The following is a 16031-nucleotide window of genomic DNA, read 5'->3' on the forward strand; positions in this document are numbered from 1 at the left end:
GAAAATTGCGCATGAAAACCTGGAAAACAAGTCATATGTTTTGACCTTTTTTAGGCGCCAGACCAAATTGATTTCTCATGTTTCGTAAAAAACCATTAAAACTTTTTTCAGTTAAAATTCTGCGCTACGCCTTTTGTTCGAATATTACAGTGCTTTGAATGTTGTTCAGCATTATTCATGGTAACCGGTTATTCCATTTCCCATCTGATAAAATTAATATTTCAACTGTTTGCTTGGAAAATTCTTTGACACAATTCATGTCAATTTTTTCAGCATTTTGAAAAGACAACAGAATTAAAATGTTTTTGAAAGGATGTCAATGAATCAGCATATAATCTAACACATTCATTTCACCAATTTCTTTCGTTTTTAGTTTCTGTACAAGGCAAAACATGGATTCATCTGCAATTGTTCATGTTGAGAATAAATGCGATTCCAATAGCCCCGGATCCAAACTTTTGCCTGAAATAAAGAATTAATTTACCATTAACCAAAATCGCAAGTCATTGTAGTACGCACAACAAAAGTATTGATTTCCAGCGTTTTCCTAATTAATTTGAAAAAAATCATATTATCTCAAATCATCAAATTTGTTATTATTTTTGATTGAAAAGATAGTAGCAATAGCGAGTCAAAAAGCACAATTCGTACCGATAAAAACAAGATGTGTAGATTTAGTATCCACTGCTTTTTCGTCCATTTCCTTTATTTCATACAGCTCTCCAACAGCTTGCAGATGGAACACTTTCCCTTCGTGACTCACTACAGATCCTTTCGCTCGAAGAATCTCAAGCTGACCCAGAGGCGAGTTAACATTATCTCCACCATTGAAGGGAGCAGACTTGTTCCAAAGTAACTCGGTCAATTTAGATTCGAATTCTTCAATGTCAACTGTGTGGTATGCTGCTGGTCGAATTGAACAAGAAGTGATCATCTAAGAGATAATCAGAATCATTTATTTTGAATTTGATTTTGAGAATTTGTATGCCAAAATACTTACACAAAAACTGTCGAATAAATCATAGCCTCGTAATTCATATTTATTGAATATGTGAGCAGAACTCATCACTCAATACGTACGTCAAGAAAAACTAACTAACTGTCATCTTGACACTTACTGAAGATGATACGCTTTGATGAGAATGAGGTAGGTCACTTTTTGGCAATGGAATTACATCTGCGTCATAGCATCTGCGGTTGAAAATTGAATCCAAAGGAACTCTAAACAGCCAAAAAACATGTTAATCCACAGCCAAAGTAAACTCACGTTCAATTGAGATAAGTTTTTTTAAGAAAAAAAATAGGCAATCAGTCGGGCGCTGATCTACGAATTCCTCAAGAGTGTGGGAAAAACAATTGCCTTCTGTAAGAGCTCTATTATAAAAACTAAGTTTACTTTTTTTAAATTGTCTGCGCCGCAAATTTATAAAGAAAAGAAATTGTAAAAAAAACATAGCCATAAAAATAAAGTCAAACTGCGAATAAGTAAGTTTACCCGGAACAAATTTTATGACTTTTCATGAAAATAAAATCATCGCGACCTATATCAGAGTCTGAGTGATTACGTCTCAAATGGCATAAGTCTCAAATGGCATGAATTTAATGCAACAGTTGCATTAAAAAATCGAGAAAAAAAAATCGGGAACCATGTGAGAAAATTAGTCACCACAGAGGCGTTAAGGTTCGAGCTCTTAACGCTCTACCCTGACCAGGTTCGAACGCTCTTAATTTGTTGGTGGTATCCTTCCCTACCTCTACGCTACAGATCCATGATACCTTGAAGCTAAAGTGCTATTTGTAATATAATAGTGTTTGTTAATATCCTTAGCATTGGCTGTACTTAATGGCTGGATCAAAATGAACACTTTCAAAATGAACACATTTTGTCGCAACAATTGCTTCGCAACAATAATTGCGACTTAGGTTGAAAAAAAGAGAGTTCATACTATGACATAAGCTATGCTTGCGCAAACAGTCAATTCAAATGTTGATTGACATTTTATCTTGAAAAAAGTGTAGAAAATATTTATCAAACGCGAAAAACAAAAGCTTGTGGTTATTGATAGGCTTCTTGTGGTCAATTTTTTGACAAAACTGTGGCTTAACATTTGTTTGGAAGCAACTGACAAAACATTAGACTTAGAAACTGATAGAAAACGTTTGAATTACAATGAAGTTTACGCTATTTTGGAAAATTTTCTGTTTTATGCCATTTGGGAATTATTTACCATCTGATGTTTTTAGGCACTTTTTGCTAGTTGTTATTAACTTTGCTGGTTTTAGGCGCCTGAGCCCTTTCAAAATTAGAACTAATAGGCGTTAAAGCCCCCCCTATAGACAAATTTTAGGGTCTGTCAATCAAAAACTATGCCGCAAAATAGTACCAAAGTTATTTAGGGTTGGCAGGGGGTCGAATCCCTATACTGCGATCAGTCAACCAATGAACGGATAAATTTGGATTTTTTTGTTTTCTCAAGTAATGTGTGAGAATTAAAGACCCATATTTGTAAAAACTGAAGGTGATAGAATCTTGAAATGCAGTTAACCTGGATTTGACCGTTCTGTACACCTCGACGGATGTGTTAATTGTCTTCAAGTCAACTTCAAGTTTTTCTTCTAAGTCTTTCGTCGTCAGGTCTGTTTTGTTCAGCAAAATCACATCTGCCAGTGCAACCTGCCTTCAAAATATCAAATCTCACATTGAGTTATCGATTTTTTCCTCAGAGAGGCTAACGCATCTGAAACCTTTGTTCATTGTGAGGAAAACTATAAAAAAAAACAATTGCCAGCAATATATGACTAGCATTGTAACAAAAATATAAATCGGTACCAAAGCGGACAAAGCTTGAGTACACACAAGCAGCCGTGACCGAGTAATAAGACGCGCGGCCTTTAACACTAAGGTCGCGGGTTCGAATCCCGTTTTAGTCACGGTTTAAAGTTCGTGAGTGGGCATCAGTATTCCCCTCCCAACCCTCAGCTCCTATATTCTACACACCAGGCGTACAATGTTTAAAATATGCCTGCTTAAAACAGAGCATTAAAACAAGCGAACTTAGATGATACATTATTGGAACAAAACTGACGTTTTTCTAACGATGAAGACAGCCAGGGGTGGATCTAGGATTTTCTAGAGGGGTGGTGCAGTTTTTAAAAAAATTCAGAAATTTTGACCTTTTCTTTAAGTCGACCAAATTGATTTTCTTAGCTCTCCCAAATCGCTATAAAGACCCCATTTTGACCAAATTTTCTGCGCGGCAGGCAAATTTTTGTAAAAAAAAAAGGGGCCAAGAAAGCCGTTTTTAAGCACTCATTGGAAAAATTTTTGACCAAAAAATTGCGTTTTTTCGGCGCGCGCTCCCCCGCAGAGTTGGTCTATTTTGGCGCCCGAGGCGCCTGTAGAAAAATTTTAGGGTCAGTCAACCAAAAAGTGATATCTCACAATAGTACAAAGGGGGACCCAAATAGTACAAAGGTAGGCAAGGGGTCAAATAGAGCGTTTCAAGTATTTTTTGAAGCGGTGAAAAGATGAAAGGATTAGTAAAAACTACATAAAGTAAGTGCGTAGACATTGGGGAAAGCTAAACTTTGAGTCTGTAAACGTTTAAGTTGTTTAAACCAAGTATAAGCAAAAAATAATTGTTTTCCAAGTCTGTTTTTGTTGCAACCCTGCTGAAGATAGTTGATCGTTGAAAAAACATAATTAATCGTTCGGAATTGTAGCGACAAGTTGAGATAATTAATCGGCACGCATAAGTTGAGTTTCAGTTGAGGACACAAAATCAATAGTAATTGCGCTAATAGCAACATGCTAGGCTGCATGCATTCAAGTAGGAATTACCGGTCAGTTGGACTGTTTTTAATAAGTCTCAATCAAAAAGCTCGTTTACAGGAGTGGATCTGCTAGACAATTTAAACTCTAATTCACGACGAGGAACCCGAAAAGACTTCCAAACTCAAACATGACTGCTCGTATATTAAAGCAAAGCTCTGAATGTTTCGACCGCCTCTCAATAGGTATCAAAGCTGCTGGTAGAAAAAATATTGAAAACCACAAATTTTGGACAATATCAAACATCATGTAGAAGAGAATAGCCTCAATTCAATTTAGAACGATTTTGAAAAGATGTTGTTGTTAGCTCCCAAGTGTACAGTGGAAGTACAGTGGGAGCAGTTTGGGGGACATTTGGATATATTCTGTTTAAATAAGTGTTTAGGACGGGACTAGAGCCGGATCTTAATTGAGCAAGGGTTCGCCTGGTTGGTGCAGCAAGGGAGGGATTCTTCAGAAGTTGAGATATCGGGTGGTTTGAGCGGAAGCACTTTCCAGGGAGGAGCATCTGCAATAGCTTGCTCGACACTTTTAGTGTGCAGTTGTTTTGAAATCGATTTATAATTTTGAGAGGCGAAAGAACTGAGCTCGTTAAAATCGATTTAAGGTGTGAAAGATGCATTTGATGGGTCTTGGATAAATTTCCTATTCCGAGACCATATATCTCAAGTATTGTTGGCGGATACTCCGGGGAGGTTAAGGGTGGTGGTGATAAAAAAGTAAAGGGTTTGAAGGGATGTATTTTCAGAGTAAACTGAGCAGATAAAAGTTGAAGATGTTGAGCCACATTCAAAATTTTACATTCAATGTTTTGGAGCACTCATTTTAGTACAACCCGTTATTGTGCGGAGAGCGGCATTTTGAACTACTGGAAGTTTGTTCACTGGAAGACGTAAAACTAGAAGACGTAAAACTGGCGGCATGGGACCATGCTGGGCATGCATAAGCTAAAATTGGTCTGACCAAAGCCTTGTAGGTTACTTTTGATTGACCAGCCTTTTGATTGATCCAAATTCATCCCCGATAAGGCCTTCAGGATTGCTATCCTGCACGAGGCTTTTGCTGAAGTTCGCTTGCAGTGTTCTGCGAAGTTAAGAGGCGGGTCTAAGAAGACGGGTCAAGAGACGGGTCAGAAGTACTTTGGGGTGTTTTTCTGAATGAAGGGGGGTAATGCCCATTTCCACAAGGTGGTCAGTACTAAGTTCCTTATTGAATGAGGAAAAAAAGAATGGCTGAGCCTTTTGATGAGGAGAAAACAAGAGATCTGGATGCAAGAAATGGTATAACTTTGTTAAATAGATGGATAAAACAGGCAGCTTTCTGAAAGTTGCTCGACTGAATGGAGGGGTTAAAGTTGTCTGCGTACGATGGTAATTTAACTTGGGGGGGGGGGGGGTGATAATGGCGCACCATGAATGTAAAAATTAAACAAAATGGGTGAAAGGACTGAGCCTTGTGGGACACCTGTGCGAACAATCCTGGATGTTTACAGAGCCTCCCCAAAAATGTTTTCGCTTGGCGACCACTCAAATAATTTGATAACCATCTGGTTAAACTTCCCGGTACGCTCGTGCCATGAACAAGATCCAAAGGAGTTTGATGACCGACCATGTCGAAAGCTTTAGATAAGTCGAGCGTGGCTAAAACTGTACTAGTGGGAGGCCTTTGTTGTCTGAAACCCTCACTGATAAAAAAAATGTGGACTGATAATGCCGTAATGATTGAGTAAATTGGTCCAAAACCATGTTGGTGGCCGGCTTTAAGTAGATGTTTATTTAAGGTTGGACGAATTGAATATTCTATAAGTTTGACAGCTGGGCTTAAAATCGATACCGGGCGATAGGATTCTGACAATTTGAGGACTTTATTTGGTTTAGGGAGGGGTACATTTAAATTTGTTCATTTTGAGGTGTGATGTTAAAAGATAGAGAGCGGTTAAAAATGTGCGTTAAAAAATTAATAGCAACCGGGCCAATATGTTTTAGATGAACCGCACATAGACAGTGTGGACCTAGGGCTTTTGACAGTTTGATCAGTCAAATGCAATTTTCCACTTCGAGCGGTATAAAACCTAAACAGTCAGCTAAGCTGAATTTTAGAGCTTTTCGCTTGGTTACTCTTTGAGCGTTGTTGCTTTTGTGGGTTCCTAAATTAGTGTATTGCACATTAAAAGCATTTGCAATGTCTTTCGCCTGTAAAATCTTCTTGTCATTAACAAAGACTTAGAACCATTTAACGATCGGACGGCTTTCCAGAACTTGCTAGAAGAAGTATGATGTCTGAAAGTCTGGAGGAATTCCCGCCTTTTCTTTTCTTTTCTTTTCACCGTTTTGGTCATGATATCTCTATCCCTATGTTGTACTGGTTTCTTTGTTTCGTCATTTAGTGCAGGTACAAAGAAACGATGACGGCCTGCATTGATATGGTGACGAGATGCATAGAGAACAGTGTCACAAAAAATCCGCTCTTGCGGAATTGGTAACTTGGAGGGGGCAATATATAACTTGGTGTGCAGCTGGGACAGTAAGAAATCTCTGTTATGGTATTTCAGTGTGTGTAGATCACTGCATTTTAAATGAATACATCCACAAACGTGGCACCACACGCTTGCTTGGGAACGGAGGACTTTGTGATTGCACGAGGAGCAGGTATAAGGTCCGGGGTTAGAGTTTATGCCGGCGCGAAGGAGAAGTATAAGGATTAAAAGACATTGCAACACGGCCGACTTAGGAAGCTTCGTAACCAAAAACCCAGTTCGAGCATGCTTTTCTCGCTCCCGTGTTGAAGAGGGTAGGGTAAGTGCCATTTGCGGCTGTCTGCACAACCGTCGGGTCCACCACTGGAAGGCTGCATTTCTGGACACATGAAAATATCAAAAAAAGAGGAGAAACCATGAAAAGGAATGACCCGAATAAAAACCAAGTCCTCGATCATTCAAGATTTCCAAATGAATACCATACACGATTAAACTGCTGGCGGTTAAAGAAGCCTAAGACAAGCGAGAACGCGGGAAAAGGGAGCTTTGAAATGCAAAATTTGGCATGTAACAATTTGGAATGTGACGAACTAAAGGCAGCCAGACTAGCTTTGCATGTAATAAATTGGAAAGTATAAAGCCAAACTGTTTATAAATATTGCATTTTGAAAACCTCGCGAAATGTACTGAATTGGAAAACTCCTGAAAAATAGTTTTTATTATTGTGCTGCTGTATAAAACAAATAGCTTTCTTCGATTCGTTTGATGAAATCAAATTGTATCAACTGTGTTAAGTTATCAGTAATCAAATGTCAAAATCACATGCTTTTGTTTTATACAGGCTTTCAAAAGCCACCAAAAAAGCAATAATATTTGCAAGTTCTGTTGCAAAAAAGTCAAAAAAGTAGCCTCGTAGTATCACACTACGCTGCGCTTGTATAATGATTGGCATATGGAGGAAGTAATGTTGTGGCGATAAATCGAAACACAATCAATAATTGCCTTAAAAACATTTTTGTATGTTTCTGATTTGTTTTCAGCTTAAATGATTGGTTTTCATACTTTGTTTTCTTACAGGTTTGAAATGGGACTATTCTTCTAAAGAGTACGTGCACATATTTCGGTGATATATCAGCTTAGATGGTCCATTTGCATCTAGCTATAAGAAAATGTTATCTTCGTTACATTTAGCAGATCAAGATAGGTTAACAATTATTCAAATAGAAAAAAAACTACGAATATCAAGATAGGTTAACAATTATTCAAATAGAAAAAAAAACTACGAAAAGGCTTCATAAAAGAATCAAAAAGATTCACCTTTAATTAGAAAAACAAAAGTTTGAATAATTGAATCGAAATCAGACACAATACTCAAAAATTTTGGTGCGGTAAAGGGGAATGTTCAAGTTCCTTACGCAGCCCACTCCTCTGCCGTTGACCGTTCAGTGCGACTCCTCTGAGCATTGAATGCATCCACCAGAGTGACAACTGCGTCCAGTTTCAGACAGCTCTGAAGACCCTCGTCAAGCCAAAATGAACCGATTATGGGACCTACATCAACAAAGTGTCATCTTTCAACTTGGAAAAAAACATTGTTGAGAAACTTATCTTTCATTCTACGCAGTTGCTGATTAACAATTTGAGGGTGAAACTGATTAACACTCGAGAGATTTCAAAAAAAATTGCAAAGCTGAGAGATTGCTTCGATAACTGAGATACAAGTAACTAAATGAAGAAGAAAAGCGTGACGAAAACTAGTGAAATTATCGGTCATCATGAATTCATCTGCAAACTTCAGTTAGAAGATCGACACTTAACAATTACTTTTGGATGAAAAAATGCGTATCTAGATTAATTGTTTCAATTCATTCGCCTACCTGGATTGGCTAATCCAGTAGTTTCGATTATCAAATAATCAAACGCGTCTCTCTTCTTTTCGACCATCGCTTCAATGGCAGACACTCCAACGTCTCTAAAACATGTTGCTTTTTTCATTTCCTTTGAAATTTACGTCCTGTAAATTTCAAATATTCATTTCACATTTGCAGCCGAGTCTGAAAATTGATGGAAATGGGGATCAAAATGAAAGTTACTTGACAGTGCAGCAGAGACAGCCATTGTTCAGTTCTAGCCACTCTTCGACTCCAGCTGCATTCACAGCAATGCTTTCTTTCTCAGCTTCAGTGCCTGAAACCAACTAGAACTCAAAACACAGCAGCTACAGTTGGACACCAAGTCCAAGTTCACAAGTTGATAAACACTGTTTTTTGAGACAAAATGTTTTGTTTGGCTTTTCATTTTTTTTTTCATTTATGATATTTGACAGAATTAAAAAAAGACTAACCCTCGCCGAATTCGTTCATAACAACTGCTATTCTCTTGCCATGCTCAGACTGCAGGACATAGTCCAACAGGGTTGTTTTGCCTGCGCCTGAAACGATATTTAAATTGAAAAGCAGTAAACTTCGATAACGCTCAAACTAAAAAATTTCGCCTGTACAGATTGCTTCTCAATATTTCAAACCTGGCCTAATGCAGAAAAAAAATCATAGGACAACAAAAACCGTTACACAAACAAGGATAGCTGGTTGCTGTGCAAGTAGCACAGAATGTTCGGCCCATGTTCTTTAAAAAATTACACGAAAAAGTTTTTTTTTCCATATTAGCATTGTTTTTATGCGTGGTGTGATGAAAACTTCTGAAGCAAACCTGAAATTTATGAATACTCGACACCCACAGTTAAATAGGCAAAATGTGCAACGTTTTATGTCGAAAATTAAAACTTTTTTTTTTCAATTTTTTTTTCAGTTTTTATCCCAAAAGTGGCTATAAAAAAATGTAACTGAAGTTTCATGGCTTATTCTTTTATAAAAAACTTGCTCGCTCACCTTATTCGCTCGAATTTAGACCAAAAACCGAAAAATTCAAAGCAGCTTTTCTCGACACTGAGAAAACTTTTCTCAATTTTTTTATGTCCTTCGAATTATTAGAGAAAGGACATTAATATGATACATCAATCGACCCATTCTGATGATTAATTAAGGCACTTAATTTTGCGTTAAAAATTTAAGAAGAAAAACTAAAACACACCTGAAAACAGAGTTTTTCTCTCCATTTTCAAAAAACTCAAATTACTGAGAAAAAGCTATAGAAAAGCAAGCTATATCAAAAATCATATATAAGTGTCAGAGGAGCTTTGCAACATTTGCGATAAAATGGAAGCGTAGCATTGCAAGCTAACGAATAGAAAAAAGACGGAAATCTAAGATACCAATCTTAGTTTTAGAAAGATAGTTCAGAGACAACACCCGCATTAAAGAAACTTTTAACAATTATCGAGCGGCCACTAAGCCAACATTACGAGATAGGAAGACCATTGAGCCGCAAAGCATGCCATAAAAAAGTTGTCTTACAAAAAATTTGAGCGACTAACTTTTCAAAATTTGAAATTTCACAACACAATCTATCTCAAAATTTTGTTTAAAACAAAAACCCATTCTGTTGGGAAATGTGAAAAGCTGGAAAATATGAAAACTAAATTTTACATTCGAAACTAGAAGTCAATCACGTTTTTGGGGACCTTTATACTTTTGCTGTTCGATAGCGGAGTTTGCCTTCCATTCAACCAAGGAAATGAATTGAACTTATAAAGAAATCAAAAGTCAAACCGCAAAAAGTAAACTTAAACCTGAACAAGTTTTTCAGAAAAACGAAAAAAAAAAACAAAAAAAAAAATCAAAACCATCGCGAGCAATATAAGAGTCCGAACTACATTCAGTCTCTTAGAATTTACCACAAAAACCCTGTTACACTTGTAAAAACAAGACAAAAGTGCAAAACGAAGCTCTGTAAGTTCAAGAAAATTTAGAAAAACCCATTGAATTTTTCCAAAAACTTAACAAATCAAGCTTCAAAAGAAAGCTGGGAAAACTATGGCATTCGAACCCTGCCTCTAGTTGGATAAAGGCTCTTTAAAAGTTCACATTGAAAATGGGGAGGAACTTTGTCTTCGGGTTTGTTTTAGTTTTTTTTTCATGCAAAGCGGGTACCACAAACGACCATCGGAATAGGACGAGTAATATAATATCGTAAATCCCATTCAATCGTGATTCAAAAAACTTTTCAGAGTCGCGAAAAACAGGTTTGAAGTTTTTGATTTCATGATTTTTTCGAGGGGAAAAAGTGAGCAAGCAGGTTTATTTTTTTTTCAAACAAATTCAAATACACAAAACATTCATCGGAATAGTTCGAGTGATAAAGCACATTTCAACCCTTTCAAATGCGATTTGAACGACATTAAAAAATTTCGAAAACTTTTACCTTTCTCGAGAAAAACACGTTTGAAATTTTTGAGTTTTAGTCTAATATCGGGCGAGTAAGGCAAGCGAGTAGGTCTTATGGAAGAAAATTTTTCTTTTAAGTATTGCAAACTTAGTTTTAAACCAGGAAAATTAGTTTTGGAAGCTTCATTTAGCGCTTCCTTGGCAAAAAAACTTATACAATTTTTTCTTCATTTAATTTTTTTTTTCAATTCTTGTTTGTAATTATTTTGAAGACAATTGTAGTCTATTATGCCTAATGACTAACTGTCTACGCGTTTGATCAGTTGTCTCATCACAACAAGAACAAAAGTCGACTTCAATTTGAAAAAAAAACTTTTTTTAACCTTTGTGACTGTGTGGAACATTCTGTGGAATATGCACAATTCACTTATAGAGAAAAAAAAGAATGAATATTAAGAACACAGAGGCGAAGCTGAGCTTCGGACCACTTGTTTTACACAAGAAATCTCCTAAAATCAAAAGAAAATGCGTCTCAACTTAAAAAACTTGAATGAATTTTGTTGATAAAAAAACGTAGGCTAGAAAATTTTAGAAAAAATTCTATTGTAAATGTTAAAGAAATCAATTATCTTCAAAACAAAAAAATGATTTGGGATCAATACTTCTATTTCTTTCTGATAACCAATAGATGAAAACGATAAGAAAACATTTCAATAAAAAAATTGAGTTATAAAAAATCCCAAATGTACTCAAATCTGTTCATTAAATCTTGCAACCAAACAATCTGCATATCCAACAAGAACAATCGGAGATAAAAAGCCCTATCCGCTAATTGCTATAAAAGAAAGCCAAAAAAAAACAAAAAAAAAACGATAAACAAAATTTCAAAAACCTGAATGCAAAAATTACAAACAATTTCCACAGAAAAAATCTGAAAAAACTTTAAAACCTATGAAAACCCAATTTCATCGAACATTATCAATAACGAATATTCTTTGCAACGGTAAAAGAGCTAGATTACAAGAAAAAATTTAAAAAAAAACCGCCAAGAAAGGAAATTTAAAAAAAAACGAAGTTTTTTTCAAAAATTTCAGCTTAGAAAAAAAAATACTCCTGATCTCGTTCAGAACTTGCCGCCAACGTCCTTTGCAGAAAAAAAACCGAGCCAATCTTGCAAAAAAATCTGCAAATTTATCAATTTTTTTGACATAATGAAACACAGAGGCGAAGCGGAGCTTCGCACCACTTGCGATACAACACTACCATGAAAAAAGAAGATTTTTGAAAAAAAATAGGTCATATTAACTTTCATATGTCTCGATAGAAGTTAATTCCAGGCAAACATGCCAGACACCTGATTTTTAGATCAGCAATAATGGAACAAAATTTACGAAAAGAAACGAAGCCGACAATCTTTGAGCAGACACAAGTTGAGCCGACAAAAATAAGCTTTTATGAAAAGAAGTTCAAAGTCCCACCTTAAACAACAATGGACAAAAATTGCACTTGCAACTGCAATGTAAGATTTATACAGCATAAGAAGAATCAGTGATGTGGCAACTAAGCCAACAATCTTTAAACTGAAACCTTTGAACCGAAAAAAAAAGATTTTTTGATTTCTTTAAGAATCTTTCAAGTACCCCTTGCAACTAGAATGAACAGCACTTGCACTTGCAACTGCCATGAAAATTGCTTACTGCACAAAAAATCAGTGATTTGGCAACTAAGCCGACCATCTTTCAGCAGACACCAACAGAACCAAAAAAAAACTTTATAATTTTTTTTTAAATTTTACAAGTCCCCCCTTCAAGTAAGAATGAACAACACTTGCAATTGCAATTACAATTTAGCCAAAAAAACCTGAGCAATTGAACGAAAAACCAACAAATCAATTTTCTCGGATTTTTTTTTTTTCAATTTCCTTGATACTTAAAAAAAAACAAAATCCGGCCACGACTCGAACCACAGACCTTAGGGGACAATGGCAACTGCTTTACATCTAGGCCAAGGGGATGCAAACTGGAACATGTTAAGAGAAGGTATGAAGAGAAGATAAGTGAACAGAAGTGAGTCAACTGATTTTGTTAAACTAGTTTTTAACCGGAAAAAAGTCTATATTCCAGTTTGATAACGCTTGCATATCGCAAGCGTAACAACATGTTAAACCATCAACTTCAATCGATTTAAAACAAACATTCTCAAACTAAAACACTTTTAACTAATTATAACTTAAACCAGTTTCAAACAATTTAAGAATAAAAAAAGTCAGAAACTATGCATCCGCAAAAAAAATGAAAACTTTTTGCAAAAAAAAACTAAAATCCAGAAGAAAAATTGAAAAGTTTTTTTTTCTTTGAAAAAACTTTGGCGCCTATAAAAACCAGAAAACCATTAACTATGTTTACCCCTCAAAAAAAGAAGAAAAAAGTGCTTGAAAAATCTATCACCAAAATTACAGAATTAAACCGACAAAAATTGGGTTCAAATCAAAAAAGCCGACAAAAAAATACCATCTAAAAAAACTTTCAGCTGTAAAACAATTATCAATTCAGTCGTTGAAGCCAGCTGAATTACAGCTGTTAGACGTGCAAGTTGGGTAGAGATGAGATGCACAAACTCTAGTCATCTTATGGAGAAAGTTGTTTACGGGAAAAAAGTCAAGTACCCGATTGTAACACCCTTGCTTATCGCAAAAGTAACTAGGCATTTGAAGAGAAGCAAAAAAAACTGATTATTTTTTAAAGCATTTTCGAAAATATAGACTGATGAATGAAATTTTCGAGGGAAAATCATCAGTTTGATAAGACTCGATTCGCTGGCAATGTTAGAAAAAAATTCACATTTTCCATAAAACAGATTTGAGCCTGAGCAACTTTCCTGAAAAATGGCACGGGCTAAATAAGTGTCTTCATTTCGTTTAATACTCAAGTTATTAGAACAAAAACCATTTCACCATCAAAACAGCAGTTTATAAACGAGCAGTACATGTTCTTGTTATTAATACTCTTCGGACGATTTTAGCTAAGAAATGCGTCAATTTTTTTTAAGTAAACACCGTTACAAACCAGTACTTTGGCTCATGTTCGCACTGGCACTTCATGTAATGAGCCCATTTTTAAATCTCCTACCTTGCTCTGCTTTTTTTGCATTTGTTCTGAGTTATCCTATTCAAACCTTCAAATGTTATCACTTGATGGGTTCCTTCGTCCGGACTGGCTTCCTCTGCTATTTGTCAATATGCAATTTGTTAGCATTGAAAAAACATAGCCAACTGTCAGTTGGAAAAGAGTAAAGAACACAAGGAAAAGGAAAAAAATTTCACTTGTTTTCTTAATTTCAACTTTCGATTTTTAAAGAAAAAACATATGCTCATAAAAAATCTTTAATTTCAAGAACTATTTAAGATTGGTGCTTTTAAATAAAAGTAATCCAATTTGAGAAAACTGTATCAATAAGTAAACTTTTAATTCTGCTGGGAAAAACATTAAAATCCACTTAAGACACTAAAAGTTGAATCATGTTTTTTGTGAACTTTTGCTGTTAGATAGTGGAGTTTGCCTTCCTTTTCCTTAAAGAAAAGCACTTATGAAAAAGAAATCAATAGCCGAGACTCACAAAAAAATTTGAGCGAGAACAGACTTTTCCCAAAAAAAATCACAAGTAAACAAAAAAAAATCGCCAAGACCTAAGTGAGATTTTTCACTACGTTTTTACTACGATCTAAGTGTTAAAGATCAAAAATACAAGTCAACAAAATTCAACTATCTTCGATAAAATTTCATTTTAGACAAACCATTGAAATTAAATTAGCAACCGAACCGAACATATCTTACGAAGCGGAAACAAAGCCCACAATTTTTGAGCAGACACCAGTTTAGCCGCAAAAAAAATCATTTTGTACGACACGTTTCAAGTATCTCCTCTGCTTTTCGGTGAATCTCTCGAGCTTAAACAAGAAAAGCTGTGATCAAACAAAAGATTAACAACTTAACCAAATAGAGAGAGCCGAGAGAACCCTTCGAATACCATGTCAAAAATCTCAGAAAAAAATTAACATTGCAGAATCATTTTTTTTTTCGGGAAAAAGAAACAGTCAACAGACAGTTGGAAAGGAGTCAATGAACGCAAGTGAACTGGGTCAATGAACGCAAAAAAGTCAAGTTTCGAATTTTAAAGAAAAAATAGATGCCCTTAAAACTCTTTCAAATTCTTCAACAATTAATTAAAAAGATTTTAAAAATTAAATTAACCCAATTTGAGAAAACTGGATCAAAACGTAAAATTTTTATTTCGCTGGGAAATTCGATAATTAAGTTCAACTTTCGAAAGTATAAGTCGATCACGTTTTTCGTGGCGCTTACGCTTTTGCTGCGTGACAGTGGAGTTTGCCTTCCTTTTAACAAAAGAAATGAACTGAACTTAAAAAAAAACCAAAAGTCATACCACAAACAATAAATTTGAGTCCGAACAAATGTTAAAAATTTTCCTGAAAAAAAAGAAAAACAATATATATCGCCTATGTAAGAGTCTGAACCACGTTCACATGCTATTAAAAAATTCGCTTGCCACAAAAAAAATTGTGATGTGACACAGCTTGTGATGTGACAAAGCTTGAGCATACACACGAAAGTCCCTCAATTCAATTTTTACCGGAAAACAATTCCAAGTTCATACACCCTCAAAAAAACAGGTTCCGGAGGAGCTCGAAACCCAGACCTTAAGGTGCAAATGCAACCACGTTATCTCTAGGCCTTGTGAGAACGAACCTGGAAGTCGTTAAGGCTCAATAATAAAGCATGTGAGATTTGTAAGAAAAGATATTTACAGAAAAAAGTCTAGTTCCAGAGAGGACGCCAAGTTAAATCTCTTTGAGTTTCAAAAAAATTTAGGCGAATGAAATTGGATTGAATGAAATTAAATATTGAAATAAATCGAAAGCAAACCGCAAAAATACAAAATTTGAGCGTGAACCATTTACTTTTTCCCCTGAAAAAAAAACCACAAAACCTACAAATATCTACCCTTCGTTCATTCACACTTAAAATTAGGACTGATAATTAATTTTAGGTTTAGGCTTGAGGGCATCAATAACGATAACTTTTCCGTATGCTGCTAAGTCTGAATGATTACCTAGAAATCCAGTTACTATTGTTACAGGGACCTTTTGAGGGGCCTCGTTGATGCTTTCGCAAAGAAGATCAGGTATGTCCTCTTCAATCGTATCAGTCTAAAATACCATGATTTTCATACTTTTTATTATCTCCTTTCCCAAATTGATTTTATTCAAATAAACGTCCTTACCATTTTTCAGTTACATTGATATCTGAAATAGGAAAAAAAACTGAAAATGCGGCGACTTTGTTTCGATTTTCAAAACTTTTCAGAGGAGCACATGATTTTGTTCCTGAATTGAGTCTATCCCTATCTTTGTCAAAAGCTC

At 35.5% G+C, this 16031-nt stretch overlaps 1 protein-coding gene across 2 annotated transcripts; it reads right to left on the minus strand.

Moving 5' to 3' along the window:
* Positions 1-277: 277 nt before the first annotated feature.
* LOC134845914 (zinc-regulated GTPase metalloprotein activator 1-like) lies at positions 278-15933 on the minus strand. 2 transcript variants are annotated; one of them, XM_063863042.1, is made up of 10 exons: positions 15893-15933; positions 15722-15818; positions 8653-8739; positions 8402-8495; positions 8186-8280; positions 7724-7859; positions 2547-2678; positions 1119-1221; positions 652-934; positions 278-462 (listed from the first exon to the last, which is right to left on the minus strand). In XM_063863042.1, the coding sequence occupies exons 1-10, from the start codon at positions 15893-15895 to the stop codon at positions 413-415; spliced, it is 1080 nt and encodes a 359-aa protein (XP_063719112.1). In that variant the 5' UTR covers positions 15896-15933; the 3' UTR covers positions 278-412. The 2 variants fall into 2 exon arrangements, with proteins under 2 accessions (XP_063719112.1, XP_063719113.1); XM_063863043.1 differs by lacking the exon at positions 2547-2678.
* Positions 15934-16031: the final 98 nt, after the last annotated feature.

This window comes from Symsagittifera roscoffensis, chromosome 5 (assembly GCF_963678635.1).
Source record: "Symsagittifera roscoffensis chromosome 5, txSymRosc1.1, whole genome shotgun sequence".
Lineage (NCBI taxonomy): Eukaryota > Metazoa > Xenacoelomorpha > Acoela > Convolutidae > Symsagittifera > Symsagittifera roscoffensis.